Genomic DNA, 15,529 nt, shown 5'->3' on the forward strand with positions numbered 1-15,529 from the left:
AAATCCACAATACGTCAGACAGAAGCGAAAATATCAATTGTAAGAAAATTTATATAATGTTTCATCTGAATCCAAACGACTTATATTTCAGCTGAATATTTCCACAATCAGAAAGATTGTGAATGAAGAGGATAAAGAAGTATGATTATTATGCTGAACTTGCCTTATACGAATATTTTAAGTTGTCAGTTGTGGCGTCACTCTTGCTCAAAAAAATTAATAAAGAAAACCAATACACAGAAGAGTTTCACTTGGGTTTTTCCTCGGTCAGCTGTCAGTGTAGACGGCGTGGGTTCACAATGATTTTATAAAGGGCGCCAACGTATTTTGAATAAAGTGACTCTTCAAAAATGAAAAACTATATCACATCGGCTAAATACGTAAATACCGACCAGAATATTTCAAATGAGGAAAAGTATATTGTGACAAGTAATAAAAAAAAAAATTAAAAGGAATTGAGAAGAACCTGGAGAATATGAAAAGAATTTAATATGTAACGTCGAATTCGAGCACAATTCTAGCGAAATTTCCAACAAAATCTTGAGCCTAACATTAAGTAGTAACGTAATAATATTAAAGCTTTCACAAAAAAATATTGAAGGTGCACCTCACTTGATCAAGATCAGTTGACAAATTTTGTATTTAAACAATAATGATCATTTATATGTGTATTTACTCTATAGGTTCAGATATTCAGATATTCACTTATTAATGTCAAAACTCCAAAATCAACTTCACTAGAAAAGTTCCTATGTCACAAGGTATTCTTGATTGGTACCAGCAATCGAAAGCGAAATTATCTGTACATACCAGTTTGATGAACAGCAGGATTGAAACTATTATTAAAACTACGTCACCAATTCTCAATCCTGTGAGTCCAAACTCGTGAAGACAAAAATTGAACATAAACCAAAAATCTGCAGCGCTCGTTCAGTATCCTTGATGTTCTTGGGTCTTAGGTAAATTGAATTCTCTGTCGACAGCACTCTTATATTTTACGTTATATTCCAAACGTAAACTCAAGAAGAAAAAGTCGGGAAAAAAAAAGGCCCTTGAACAATGGGATGTACGATATTAATCGTTCTAGATGAAGATATAAACTATTAACGAATGTATGAAAAAAAAACTCACTTTGATGTTGTCTGGCCTAATGGAGAAAGATACTCTTTCAATACACTCCAATGATCCCCAAATTTGGGTATTATATTGCTTCATCAAATAACCAACTCGCAATACAATATTGAAAGAAATCAGGAAAATATTTTTATCCCAAAACTCTTGGATTTCCACAGAATAAATCGAAATATCTACTTTCCCAATTTCGAGTACGAAAGTGAATTCTTTCTTGAAGGAAATTACCGTATCTGGCACATATGGAAAAAAAAACCGATTAACATTCCCCGAGATAATTTAAATTAGTCGAACTCGAAATCAGTAGGCAACCCAAATTACTATACGAAGTATTTTGTGCTGCAATGAAATTGAACGCTACACAGTCCATGGTGTGAAAGTAAAGTTTGGTATTGTGATTAAAAACAGGGAAGTGAGTGATATTATTTGACAAAAGCTTACTCGCTATAGAAAATACACAAATCTATGTCCGCCATTTGAAGATGCATAAATTGCAATTCCATTATGTGAAACGAAAATCTCCAAAAGAAGGTTTTTGAGCAAAAATACATCTTTTACCTGACAGGATAGGTCTCTTGTTTGGGATCTAGCGCCTTCTATAATCTACAGTAAAACGAATTATATAAGAATTCTTATTTTCAAGAAAAAACTCCTACAACTAAATTTTCTTGTTTCTACTGTCAAAATAACCATTATTATCAATTTTTGTGTTTTCAATATCCCGAAACCATATATTTGCCATATAATTAGTTAGCAATATCAATAGTTTCCAGATTTTATTTTAGTTTTGAATAACCCGGTATGTTCCTTCAGAATTTATGTAGGTACTGTGTATATCACGTGAGTGGATCCCTGGATTTTGTACCTAATTCGTTGAGCAAAATCTTGAAGTGAATAATCAATTTGATGATATTTTAGGGTACATATATCAAAATATGATATCGGAAAAACTATCCAACATACGCATGGGGAGGTATCATGGTAAACAACCATTTTCGTCGACTGGCTTAGAAATTAATGGTACATAGAGACTATTTCTAACCTTTTTTCAGATTCCATCAATTTCTTACAAAAAATCATTTTTAATAAATCTCTGGCTACTGGTGTCTTTCCAACCTACTGGAAATTGGGCTGCATCATTCCCATACACAAGGGTGGTGACAGGGCGTCGTTCCGAATGCTTTGTTTCTGCGTCGGGTGTGCCTCAGCGGTCTCATTTGGGTCCGTTGCTTTTTTTGGTGTTTATCAATGGAATAGGGAAATGTTTCAAGAAATGCAGATTTCTGCTATTTACGGACGATTTGAAAATTTTTATTGTGGTTCGCAGCATCCATGACTGCATTGCTATGCAGGAAGAGCTGACTGAATTCTGTGGGTACTGCAGAAATAAAGGCGTAGTTCTCAATATTTCTAAATGCTCAGTGGTCTCTTTCACTAGAAGTAATCGTCCTTTTCTTTTTGATTATTCTATCGACAATACGACTCTTTCTAGAACAGAAATAGTCAGAGACCTGGGAGTGGTTCTCGACTCCAAACTAACTTTCCGTCATCATTTCGAGTCTGTGGTCAATAACAGCAATAGGATGCTTGGCTTCATTACAAGACAATGCAGAGACTTCAAAAATATACATTCATTATTAGCTGTTTATTATGCTTTCATATTCAGTAGACTAAATTTTGCAACTTCTGTATGGAGTCCTCATTACAATGTCCATATTTCGAGGCTCGAAAATGTTCAGAAAAAATTCCTGAGATTTCTCAGTTACAAGTCCGGTCTCTTGACCCAGAGAGGTAATGCTGAAAATTATTCATTAAGGCAAAAACATTTTAATGTGGTCAGTTTAGAATATCGTAGAACTATAAATGATGTACTGATGCTCCAAAAACTTTTGAATGGCTCATTGGAGTCAGAATTCCTTCAAGACTGTATTACCTTTTATACCCCGAGTAGATCACTGAGGAAACATGACATCTTTTGCCTTCCTAGGAGAAATACTGTTTCTGCTCAAAACTCTCCTTTGTATCGTATGCAAAAGGAAACTTGCATGTTTGCTGAGATATGTGACATATTTTTCGACGGTTCGACGGCGGTCAAGCGGAAAATGTTGAGAAAATATTTCGAAGAACTTTGACTTTTCTTTTTGACACCTAATATTTTGTTTTATTGGGATATCATTTCTCGGATTTTTTTTTTATTACTAGGTTAAGCCTCATATGTTTTGCTGATTTTTGATTGTACCAAATGCAATTCAATTCACAAATTGTTCACTTTTCTATAATATTTTGTGAATAACTTTTTGGGTGTGGAAATCACCTGTGTGTATTCCTGAGATAATAAATAAATAAATAAATAAATAAATAAATAAAATAACCCCGAGGAAATTTGAAATCGAAATTCGGAAACTATGCAACAATGTTGTGTATGGTTCAAAAAATACTTGATATCAGATGTGAGAAAATGGATAAAACTAATTCGACAAATTTTATTTTTTAAACCATACTTATAGACAACATGGATACATTTTTCGTTGATGCTTTTTACTCAGAGTTGTTTCATTAAACATAGCGTGCGTAGCTTGGTGGTTAGAAGCGTCGGCTCAGTATTTCGCAACCGTAAGGTACTGAGTTTGATCCTGGGCTAGAGAAGGAATTTTCTTGTCCATACGGGTACGGGCCACCATTCACTGTTGTGTTCGAAATAACAGTGCTGCGCCTAAGGTGGCGTAAGGACACAGTAAGCCAGAACAAAACTGATTCTCCGAACTCGTACAAGCTTACGGAGCTTCTGAGGCGTACTTCGGTACCTATGGAGAATCAGGATAATATAATATATGAATATTAATGAAATATAAATATAAAACTAACATTGTATGAATATATTCATGCAATTTGTTAATGAGTAGTTAATTTATGGTCGAAAAACAGTGGGTCCCGAAGATGGCATGTGAAAATAAATGTTTAATTATCTCCTTAGTAACCATCAATCAAATTTTGTAGTTGTTCTATAGGCAATAAAAAATTGGTGGTGTTTCTCTATAATGTCAGCATGATATACGCCAACTAGGTAAAAACTGTCACTTTGCAGGAAATGACGAGAGATCTTATTTGTTCAAAATAAATCGAGCTATCAAAAATTGATTTCTCAAGAGTATTATATGCATAAGTGAAAAAATTTTCGCGAAACGATTTTAGAGGTGTTATTTTCTACCCCTTGCAATTATATGAAAATATCGCAGAATTTTTTGATCGCCTTCTCGCTTCCCCAAAATGTCTGCTCAATTTTTTGACATTTTTCTGAATTGTAAGAAAAAAAATCGCATTTCAGTTGCCATTCTTTGGGGATGTTCATTAAAACGTCTTTTTCATAGCACTTCATGCTAGCTACTCCACTGAACCCTCACCAAAACTACTTTTTTCGTTCTAAGTGTGCCGGTCTGGAAGAAAATTCCCGGGTCGGTTCGATGTAGCCCATATATACTTCTGTTTATGTTCAATATCCTAGGTTGGGGAGTTATGCCCATTTTAATGACGTAAGGTCGAAAAAAAACGGAAAGATTATGGATTGCATAAAAACCGGATTTCTTGGTGAAAAGCAAAAATATATTCTTTCGAATGCGCGGCCATATCAATGGAATTAGTAAACAAAAAAATTATCATTGCTTCAGTGTATAGATCCTCCAATGCTTCAAAAAGTGATGTAAATCTCTTCTTCGAGAAGTTGATAATCCTCGTACAATTGTTATCCGATATGAACGTGGACTACCTGATAGCAGGCTATTTTAATATTCACACTGAACCATCATCTAAAGATTCCAACAACTATCTGGGGGGGATTGAATCGGATACCGTTTCATGTTGGATGGCGCTGTGGGTAAATAATACCCACGAGAACATGACAACATTGAATAAAGTTCCATCAATTCCAAACGTTCTCCACCGTGGAAAAATGCTATGTTGCTCTGATGAGGCCAAACGAGGCCGAAACCATGGTCAGCATCTGCTTTTCTTCGGTGGAGCATACTCCATTTGGGGGCCTTGACGATGACAAATTGGCTAGCTCAATTCAGATCGTAACACTTGTCGATATTCATATCGTCGGGTGGTATGCATCTGAATTTATCCTCATTATTAATATACTTACTTTACCTGCCCTTTATATATTTAAATGCCTACAATTTGTGTATAAACAGCCTCAATACTTCACAAAGTTCGAAAAGACCCGTTCATATAACACAAGGAACGACTACTTCATTTATCCTCAGCATAACCACTCTTCCACCGAAAAATCTTGTACTTATATGTGTATAAAACTGTACAACGCACTGCCAAGACGCATAAGGGAGATTGATAAATTCAAAAAAATTCGCAGAGAGATTCATGAACTCTTAATACAGCAGGAACCCTACACCATACTTGATTTTTTGTCAGGAATGAGTCAAACTTAAGCATAATCACTTTTGTGTATTTTCTGTTTTTGACATTTCCCATTTTCATTGTGAATGATGTAACGATGGGTTTTTGTGAATAAGGTTTATTATTATTATTATTATATGATAAATAAGAAATATGGAAATTTAGTTGTAGAATCAACTCATGGAGACGGCTGTCAACCTTAAACATAACTACCCCCACACTCATAAAATTATGAGTTGAGGCATCAATATGTGCCTGCCAGATCGAGGTGTTTTTAATATTATTGTATTTTCAAAAAAAAACTACAATTAAATCCAAATGAACAAATTTCGTATGAAGTATAAGTATCTGCCGCTGTTTGAGATCGTTTTTTACTTTCTAAAAAACCAATATTTTTGAGAATATTCCAGATGAATTAACTGTGAAATTATGAATGTCTGAAATAACCTGGTATTCTATCACTTCACCGTTAAATTATACCGTACTTAACCTTTCAGAAATCAATTTGCACAGCAACACTTTGTAAAGTGAGAGCGTACCCCAAAATCCCATTATACCTATCAAATTATTCCTGGAATGGACTAACATTTCCTAGAATCATGAAGGAATATTTTTCCCAAAATTTTATGATGTTGATCCCAATAACACAAGGTATTCGATAAGAAAATACTTAACGATAAAGTTCACGAATAGACATGCTCCTTTCTTCAAAAGAATCTACAATTTTTATGTGCCCCATACAAACTGCATACTCTCCTAGAAGAACTATGTCAAGAATTTTTTCCTTATTGTCACATATTGGCAATGTAATGACGTATTCACGACCAGCTAAAGCGATATAAATATTACAGAATCAAAAAGTCAAAAACAAAAATTGTATTTCGACACTTTTATTTTTCATATTTTTCATTTTTGTATGATCTATATTTTATCATATATGTCTTTTTATTTTCCGATGGAAAAGTTTCTACTTCGGCGGAATTCCCAAATATGTGCGATCTTCAAAGTACCGAGAGGAGAAAAACCTAATATACACGGTGTATCAGAGTAGGTATAACAAACGGTAGATGTTACAAATGGATTTTATAAATTTTTTTTGCTCGGTTTATTTCTGAGATACAGGATGTCATAATTACGAAAAATTATCAGATTTCGGCAGAATTTGAAGAGTGTGTCTGCTTTTAGAGAAAACAATGTTTGTCAGATTGAATATTTGCTTCAATTTGCCTCTTGTTATACCTAACTTCCATAATTTGTCTAGAAACATTTTCTTAATTCCCTTACTATATTATATTCTTCTGATTTCTGATTTTCTCAGAAACGGTCAGGATTAGACTCAATTTATTTTCCCTTTCGCAAGAGAAGCGAAAGAGAAATCAAATAGGTTCCATGTCCACATCTTGTTCTTATTCTTTTAAGAACCATTCACCCTCCTTTACTACATTTATGTCTATACTAATGAATAATATTGAAGTATCTCACTGTAATTTTCGAATTCTATCTATCCGTTGAATGATTCTTTTAAATTGTGCCGCAAAAAAGTTATGAGAAAAAATAATACAATTCATCTCCGTTCATTTAAATTTGCCGCTGTGTGTAGTAATAAAATTAAAAATCTTCATTATCTACTCGAATCTAACGAATTATTGGGACAAGTTCATCTATCCAATATTCGGAAATAAATAGGCGTTCCAGGATTCATGATTCGCAGCTTCAAAAAGTTCAGAGATATGATTTTTCTCTCAATTTTTTCCCTATCAAATTTGAATAAAAAGGGGCTGTAGATTAGCCTGAAGGATATGCCTATAAAACTGAATATCACCAACCGAATGACTTCATCTTGAGGGTACGCTTGCTCAGGTATAATTTGAAATTTCGAAGCCCAGTCTATAATGAATCATAGTTGACAATTTCCATGAAACGAACCGAAGTTAATTATTATTGTTCGGAAGAAAAAGATGCAGAAAAGAAGAAGAACATCTAGAATTCTCACCACTTAACCGGGTTGATGAATAGTTGAGTATTCTGCGATTTGAGTTTCATTAGTGCGAAAGACACTCTGCTTAGTACAAGTCTAAAGTTATTGGTGCTTTCAAAATGTTGTTCCTAAGTGTCGAACTCTTCTTTATTCTGTTTTTGATAGTTATACTATGTGTCAATAAGGTAAGTCCGAATAATTTTGACTCAACGCTAATATTAAGCTACAAAATATGCTAACCGGCTTCATATTTTTATGGAATCTAATAATAGTTTTCTTCAGGTACTTTTTTTCGATCTCTGAAATTCCGTTTGTATACATATTCAGTATGTGTAGTACCTTTGTGTAAAATAATTAATACCTCGATTCATTTCCCTTGAGTAACGGGTAATATTGGCTTAGAATAGAAAAAATTGACGTTGAAAGAGATACTCATATGCGAGGAATATTGAAATCAATTTTCTATAGAACGAATAAGTACTTGAATGCTAAATTCATCGAGGAAATATCAAAGGCTTAACGATACAGTAACATTGGATTGAATATAAGAAATAAATAAATAACTGAACTCAATATTTGGAAGAATAGTTAACTAATGGAAATATGTCCAAGGAATTTATTTTTATTTAAATTATACCAGAACTTTCGTCCTCCATAATTAATTCAACAGGACTATTCTTTCAGGAAATAGGACTAAATTAAAAATATTAATGGTTATACAACTGCCGTGGCGACATTTCGCAGAAGTTGCCTTTTGCATTTTCAGGTCTACAATTTATTCAAAAACATATAATACAAAGTCACATATAATGTCAACAAATCTTATTTACCAAAAAAATTTTTACAGTTTAGCCCCAATTCCAATGCCCCTTTCAAAGCCAGTAAGGTCCCAATTCCAAGAATTCCCATAAATATTTGCTCGTGATCTGACAAGGGCGGGTCTACGGTTATAATTCGCTATGAATATATAACAGAAGTTAAGGAAATTGTTACGAGATGTTAATATTTATGAAGTTTCACAAAAAAAACCTACTTCTAGATTACAGACGAGGGCTAATCAATTGGTAGACAAATTATATAAAAACAACTTTCTAACGGATCAACAGTAGAAAAAAATTAAAAATACAACTCTGTTCCACCTCGATTATATTGTTTGAGAAAAACTCATAAACTGACTGTACACTTAGGACCAATTGTTAATGGAATTGATTCCCTCATTTTCTACCATGATCTGCAATTCTACTTTTCACAAATCGAAGCAAATTCCTAAATTTATCAAATTCTACAGGAATATAAAAATTACATTCTTTCAATCATTTATTTTTTCCAAACTTCAATCAGAATCTGACATCCAATTCAATTTGTCATAGGTATATCATTTATTTTACGAAGAAATTTTTCAATTTTTGAATTCTAAGGAAACTTACATCAATGTTTTACAAAATTCTGTCTCTTTAAAATTGAAAAAATGTTGAACTTGTAATATTCACACCTCTTGAATAACAACCATCCTTGGTATTCTAAATGAACACTTGAACGGTGTACTAATATTGTAACAAAGTATATAATTTGAAATTTTATTAATTCGGAAGAAACTAGAACCGTAACGGTATTCGCTCATCTAAAATACTAGAGCAATCAAAATTCTTCACCTGCTTCATAAATTGTTTGCATCAATATTTCATTTCAAATTGACATTGGCTCTGAAAAAATTGGCTTATGAAAGCGATAAAAAATTCTGGAACTTCAACTGCATCAATTAATTAATTCCTAATTTTTTTTTTCTCACAGAAGGTGTTACTCTTATATGCGAGGAAGAAACTGAAGCAGAACCAGGATAGGATTAACTCCGCTTTCAGAGCTTCAATTTTTGCTGGAGAAGAACATACAATGTTGAAGTTATTGGAAGAGGGGGCGGATGTGAAATGTACCGATGTTATTGGCTATGCTTGTCTTCACCACGCAGTGCTATGCGGACATTACAAATTAATTAAACACCTAGTAATGTATGGCGCTGATATAGAGAAAGAAGGCAATTTTTACGGTTACAAACCAATTCATTTGTGTGTTTATCCGGCCAACAAAGACAAATGCTTGGAAGAGTTACTGAAATATGGTGCTCAACTAGATGCCGTTGACTGTTTGCAAAATACCTTACTACATTTAGTGGTGAAGTTTAGACCCCAAGATATGAATTTTATCGAAAAACTGCTCGATTACGGTTTAGGTCCAAATGCCACAAATATAATAGGAAACAACTGCCTCCACATCATTGCTGCATCTCGCACATGCTCTATCGAAAAGGTCCTGTTTCTGGCGAGGAAACTCATACACAGAGGTGTTGATATCGACCGTAAGAATACATCAATTGGTGAGACACCCTTACAAATAGCATCCCGTACAGGAAAGACGGTTTTGGTCGATCTTCTTCTTCGTGAGGGGGCGGCAATAGACGTGAGGAGCAACATTGGATTGACTGCTTTCGAGCAATTGTTCGTGGAAAATCATCCAATGACGGCCATCATCACCACCTTCATTAAACACATCGCTCTGAGAAAACACCGTGGGGAAAATGTTGAAGACAGTATTTTTAGGAAAATTGCCTCCGATGTGAAACTACAAATCATATATCGCTATTACGACGAAGATTTGGAGTATCTGAAATCCATAAATATAGTTGAAACACACTGGGTAACACTGCATCATATATTATGCTGCGAGAAGAGTGAGGTTATCAATTACTTGAGAAACGCTAGTGTCAGGAATAACATTTTTTCACAAGAGGTTTCCACTTTTTATTGGAATGAAATTCGACACAAATTTTCGAAAATCATTAAAATCGTCAAATTTCAAGAGGAGGCCTGTAGAGTTCTGAATATAGTGTTCGATAGTGGAATTCCTTATTTATGTTTAAAGCAAATATGCAAATATTTGTCTGAAGAGGATGTGAAAAAATTGTCCACATTATTGTTGAGAGAAAATACAATTGATTGAAATTATCAGTTTTTGATATTAATTTAACCCAAATCACCTTTTTATTCACCAGAAATTGTCCCTATGAAACGGATTCATCGAAAAAAAATTCACATTTTGCACTTTTCATTCCTCATGTGAAGGGCTAAAATAGCTACTTGACTTGAATCCAAAGGAGATCAAAGTAAGAGGGGAACATATTATTTCTTCAGATCGCAGCTTGCTTTTATCTTATTCTTTAGCTTTTCCAATGTCCATCTTCAAATTAAATTTTATTTTTTCATTATGCCACATTTCAGTTTGAATGATAATACTCAATGTTCTTATTTATACAAATGAAGAATTTTTACTGTTTGACATAAATGGGCAGAAAACAATATTAAAGTCAGTTGTGGATTATTCGTTTGTCACAACACCGTTGCCACAACTAATATCAATTTTTATTACGAAAATGCCGAAAGTGATTGAAAAAAGAGACAGGGTTTCGGGAAATACTATTTAGAATTCAGGTCCGCTCATTTAATATTCTAAAATCCACAATACGTCAGACAGAAGCGAAAATATCAATTGTAAGAAAATTTATATAATGTTTCATCTGAATCCAAACGACTTATATTTCAGCTGAATATTTCCACAATCAGAAAGATTGTGAATGAAGAGGATAAAGAAGTATGATTATTATGCTGAACTTGCCTTATACGAATATTTTAAGTTGTCAGTTGTGGCGTCACTCTTGCTCAAAAAAATTAATAAAGAAAACCAATACACAGAAGAGTTTCACTTGGGTTTTTCCTCGGTCAGCTGTCAGTGTAGACGGCGTGGGTTCACAATGATTTTATAAAGGGCGCCAACGTATTTTGAATAAAGTGACTCTTCAAAAATGAAAAACTATATCACATCGGCTAAATACGTAAATACCGACCAGAATATTTCAAATGAGGAAAAGTATATTGTGACAAGTAATAAAAAAAAAAATTAAAAGGAATTGAGAAGAACCTGGAGAATATGAAAAGAATTTAATATGTAACGTCGAATTCGAGCACAATTCTAGCGAAATTTCCAACAAAATCTTGAGCCTAACATTAAGTAGTAACGTAATAATATTAAAGCTTTCACAAAAAAATATTGAAGGTGCACCTCACTTGATCAAGATCAGTTGACAAATTTTGTATTTAAACAATAATGATCATTTATATGTGTATTTACTCTATAGGTTCAGATATTCAGATATTCACTTATTAATGTCAAAACTCCAAAATCAACTTCACTAGAAAAGTTCCTATGTCACAAGGTATTCTTGATTGGTACCAGCAATCGAAAGCGAAATTATCTGTACATACCAGTTTGATGAACAGCAGGATTGAAACTATTATTAAAACTACGTCACCAATTCTCAATCCTGTGAGTCCAAACTCGTGAAGACAAAAATTGAACATAAACCAAAAATCTGCAGCGCTCGTTCAGTATCCTTGATGTTCTTGGGTCTTAGGTAAATTGAATTCTCTGTCGACAGCACTCTTATATTTTACGTTATATTCCAAACGTAAACTCAAGAAGAAAAAGTCGGGAAAAAAAAAGGCCCTTGAACAATGGGATGTACGATATTAATCGTTCTAGATGAAGATATAAACTATTAACGAATGTATGAAAAAAAAACTCACTTTGATGTTGTCTGGCCTAATGGAGAAAGATACTCTTTCAATACACTCCAATGATCCCCAAATTTGGGTATTATATTGCTTCATCAAATAACCAACTCGCAATACAATATTGAAAGAAATCAGGAAAATATTTTTATCCCAAAACTCTTGGATTTCCACAGAATAAATCGAAATATCTACTTTCCCAATTTCGAGTACGAAAGTGAATTCTTTCTTGAAGGAAAATAACCGTATCTGGCACATATGGAAAAAAAAACCGATTAACATTCCCCGAGATAATTTAAATTAGTCGAACTCGAAATCAGTAGGCAACCCAAATTACTATACGAAGTATTTTGTGCTGCAATGAAATTGAACGCTACACAGTCCATGGTGTGAAAGTAAAGTTTGGTATTGTGATTAAAAACAGGGAAGTGAGTGATATTATTTGACAAAAGCTTACTCGCTATAGGAAATACAAAATCTATGTCCGCCATTTGAAGATGCATAAATTGCAATTCCATTATGTGAAACGAAAATCTCCAAAAGAAGTTTTTGAGCAAAAATACATCCGAGAATACATCTTTTACCTGACAGGATAGGTCTCTTTTTTGGGATCTAGCGCCTTCTATAATCTACAGTAAAACGAATTATATAAGAATTCTTATTTTCAAGAAAAAACTCCTACAACTAAATTTTCTTGTTTCTACTGTCAAAATAACCATTATTATCAATTTTTGTGTTTTCAATATCCCGAAACCATATATTTGCCATATAATTAGTTAGCAATATCAATAGTTTCCAGATTTTATTTTAGTTTTGAATAACCCGGTATGTTCCTTCAGAATTTATGTAGGTACTGTGTATATCACGTGAGTGGATCCCTGGATTTTGTACCTAATTCGTTGAGCAAAATCTTGAAGTGAATAATCAATTTGATGATATTTTAGGGTACATATATCAAAATATGATATCGGAAAAACTATCCAACATACGCATGGGAAGGTATCATGGTAAACAACCATTTTCGTCGACTGGCTTAGAAATTAATGGTACATAGAGACTATTTCTAACCTTTTTTCAGATTCCATCAATTTCTTACAAAATAACTCCGAGGAAATTTGAAATCGAAATTCGGAAACTATGCATCCATGTTGTGTATGGTTCAAAAAATACTTGATGTCAAATGTGAGAAAATGGATAAAACTAATTCGACAAATTTTATTTTTTAAACCATACCTATAGACAACATGGATACATTTTTCGTTGATGCTTTTTACTCAGAGTTGTTTCATTAAACACAGCGTCCGTAGCTTGGTGGTTAGAAGCCAGAAGCGTCGGCTCAGTATTTCGCAACCGTAAGGTACTGAGTTCGATCCTGGGCTAGAGAAGGAATTTTCTTGTCCATACGGGTACGAGCCACCATTCACTGTTGTGTTCGAATTAACAGTGCTGCGCCTAAGGTGGCGTAAGGACACAGTAAGCTAGAACAAATCTTATTCTCCGAACTCGTACAAGCTTACGGAGCTTCTGAGGCGTACTTCGGTACCTATGGAGAATTAGGATAATATAATATATGAATATTAATGAAATATAAATATAAAACTAACATTGTATGAATATATTCATGCAATTTGTAAATGACTAGTTAATTTATGGTCGAAAAACAGTGGGTTTTTCAAATATATTTTTTTGAGCAGCCCCCTGAAGATGGCATGTGAAAATAAATGTTTAATTTTCTCCTTAGTAACTATCAATCAAATTTTGTAGTTGTTCTATAGGCAATAAAAAATTGGTGGTGTTTCTCTATAATGTCAGCATGATATACGCCAACTAGGTAAAAACTGTCACTTTGCAGGAAATGACGAGAGATCTTATTTGTTCAAAATGAATCAAGCTATCAAAAATTGATTTCTCAAAAGTATTATATGCATAAGTAAAAAACTTTTCGCGAAACGATTTAAGAGGTGTTTTTTTCTACCCCTTGCAATTATATGAAAACATCGCAGAATTTTTTGATCGCCTTCTCGCTTCCCCAAAATGTCTGCTCAATTTTTTGACATTTTTCTGAATTGTAAGAAAAAAAATCGCGTTTCAGTTGCCATCCTTTGGGGATGTTCATTAAAACGTCTTTTTCATAGCACTTCATGCTAGCTACTCCACTGAACCCTCACCAAAACTACTTTTTCGTTCTAAGTGTGCCGGTCTGGAAGAAAATTCCCGGGCCGGTTCGATGTAGCCCATATCTGCTTCTGTTCAATATCCAAGGTTGGGAAGTTATGCCCATTTTAATGACGTAAGGTCGAAAAAAAAACGGAAAAATTATGGATTGCATAAAAACCGGATTTCTTGGTGAAAAGCAAAAATATTATATGATAAATAAGAAATATGGAAATTTAGTTGTAGAATCAACCCATGGAGACGGCTGTCAACCTTAAACATAACTACCCCACACTCATAAAATTATGAGTTGGGGCATCAATATGTGCCTGCCAGATCTAGGTGTTTTTAATATTATTGTATTTTCAAAAAAAAACTACAATTAAATCCAAATGAACAAATTTCGTATGAAGTATAAGTATCTGCCGCTGTTTGAGATCGTTTCTTACTTTCTAAAAGAACAATATTTTTGAGAATATTCCAGATGAATTAACTGTGAAATTATGAATGTCTGAAATTACCTGGTATTCTCTCACTTCACCGTTAAATTATACCGTACTTAACCTTTCAGAAATCAATTTGCACAGCAACACTTTGTAAAGTGAGAGCGTACCCCAAAATCCCATTATACCTATCAAATTATTCCTGGAATGGACTAACATTTCCTAGAATCATGAAGGAATATTTTTCCCAAAATTTTATGATGTTGATCCCAATAACAAAAGGTATTCGATAAGAAAATACTTAACGATAAAGTTCACGAATAGACATGCTCCTTTCTTCAAAAGAATCTACAATTTTTATGTGCCCCATACAAACTGCATACTCTCCTAGAAGAACTATGTCAAGAATTTTTTCCTTATTGTCACATTTTGGCAATGTAATGACGTATTCACGACCAGCTAAAGCGATATAAATATTACAGAATCAAAAAGTCAAAAACAAAAATTGTATTTCGACACTTTTATTTTTCATATTTTTCATTTTTGTATGATCTATATTTTATCATATATGTCTTTTTATTTTCTGATGGAAAAGTTTCTACTTCGGCGGAATTCCCAAATATGTGCGATCTTCAAAGTAGCGAGAGGAGAAAAACCTAATATACACGGTGTATCAGAGTAGGTATAACAAACGGTAGATGTTACAAATGGATTTTATAAATTTTTTTTGCTCGGTTTATTTCTGAGATACAGGATGTCATAATTACGAAAAATTATCAGATTTCGGCAAA

General features: G+C 33.5%; 1 protein-coding gene and 1 long non-coding RNA gene across 2 annotated transcripts; one reads left to right on the forward strand and one right to left on the reverse strand.

The window, feature by feature from the left end:
• Nucleotides 1–7,448: 7,448 nt before the first annotated feature.
• Nucleotides 7,449–11,025, forward strand: LOC123317062 (ankyrin repeat and protein kinase domain-containing protein 1-like). Its single transcript, XM_044903421.1, has 2 exons — nucleotides 7,449–7,707; nucleotides 9,314–11,025. The coding sequence occupies exons 1-2, from the start codon at nucleotides 7,642–7,644 to the stop codon at nucleotides 10,514–10,516; spliced, it is 1,269 nt and encodes a 422-aa protein (XP_044759356.1). The 5' UTR covers nucleotides 7,449–7,641; the 3' UTR covers nucleotides 10,517–11,025.
• Nucleotides 11,026–11,496: 471 nt separating this feature from the next.
• Nucleotides 11,497–13,612, reverse strand: LOC123316351. The gene is made up of 2 exons (XR_006538059.1): nucleotides 13,375–13,612; nucleotides 11,497–12,076 (listed from the first exon to the last, which is right to left on the reverse strand). It is a non-coding gene; the product is annotated as an uncharacterized LOC123316351 (long non-coding RNA).
• Between the last annotated feature and the right edge of the window lie 1,917 nt (nucleotides 13,613–15,529).

Source organism: Coccinella septempunctata, chromosome 7 (assembly GCF_907165205.1).
Source record: "Coccinella septempunctata chromosome 7, icCocSept1.1, whole genome shotgun sequence".
NCBI classification, from domain to species: domain Eukaryota; kingdom Metazoa; phylum Arthropoda; class Insecta; order Coleoptera; family Coccinellidae; genus Coccinella; species Coccinella septempunctata.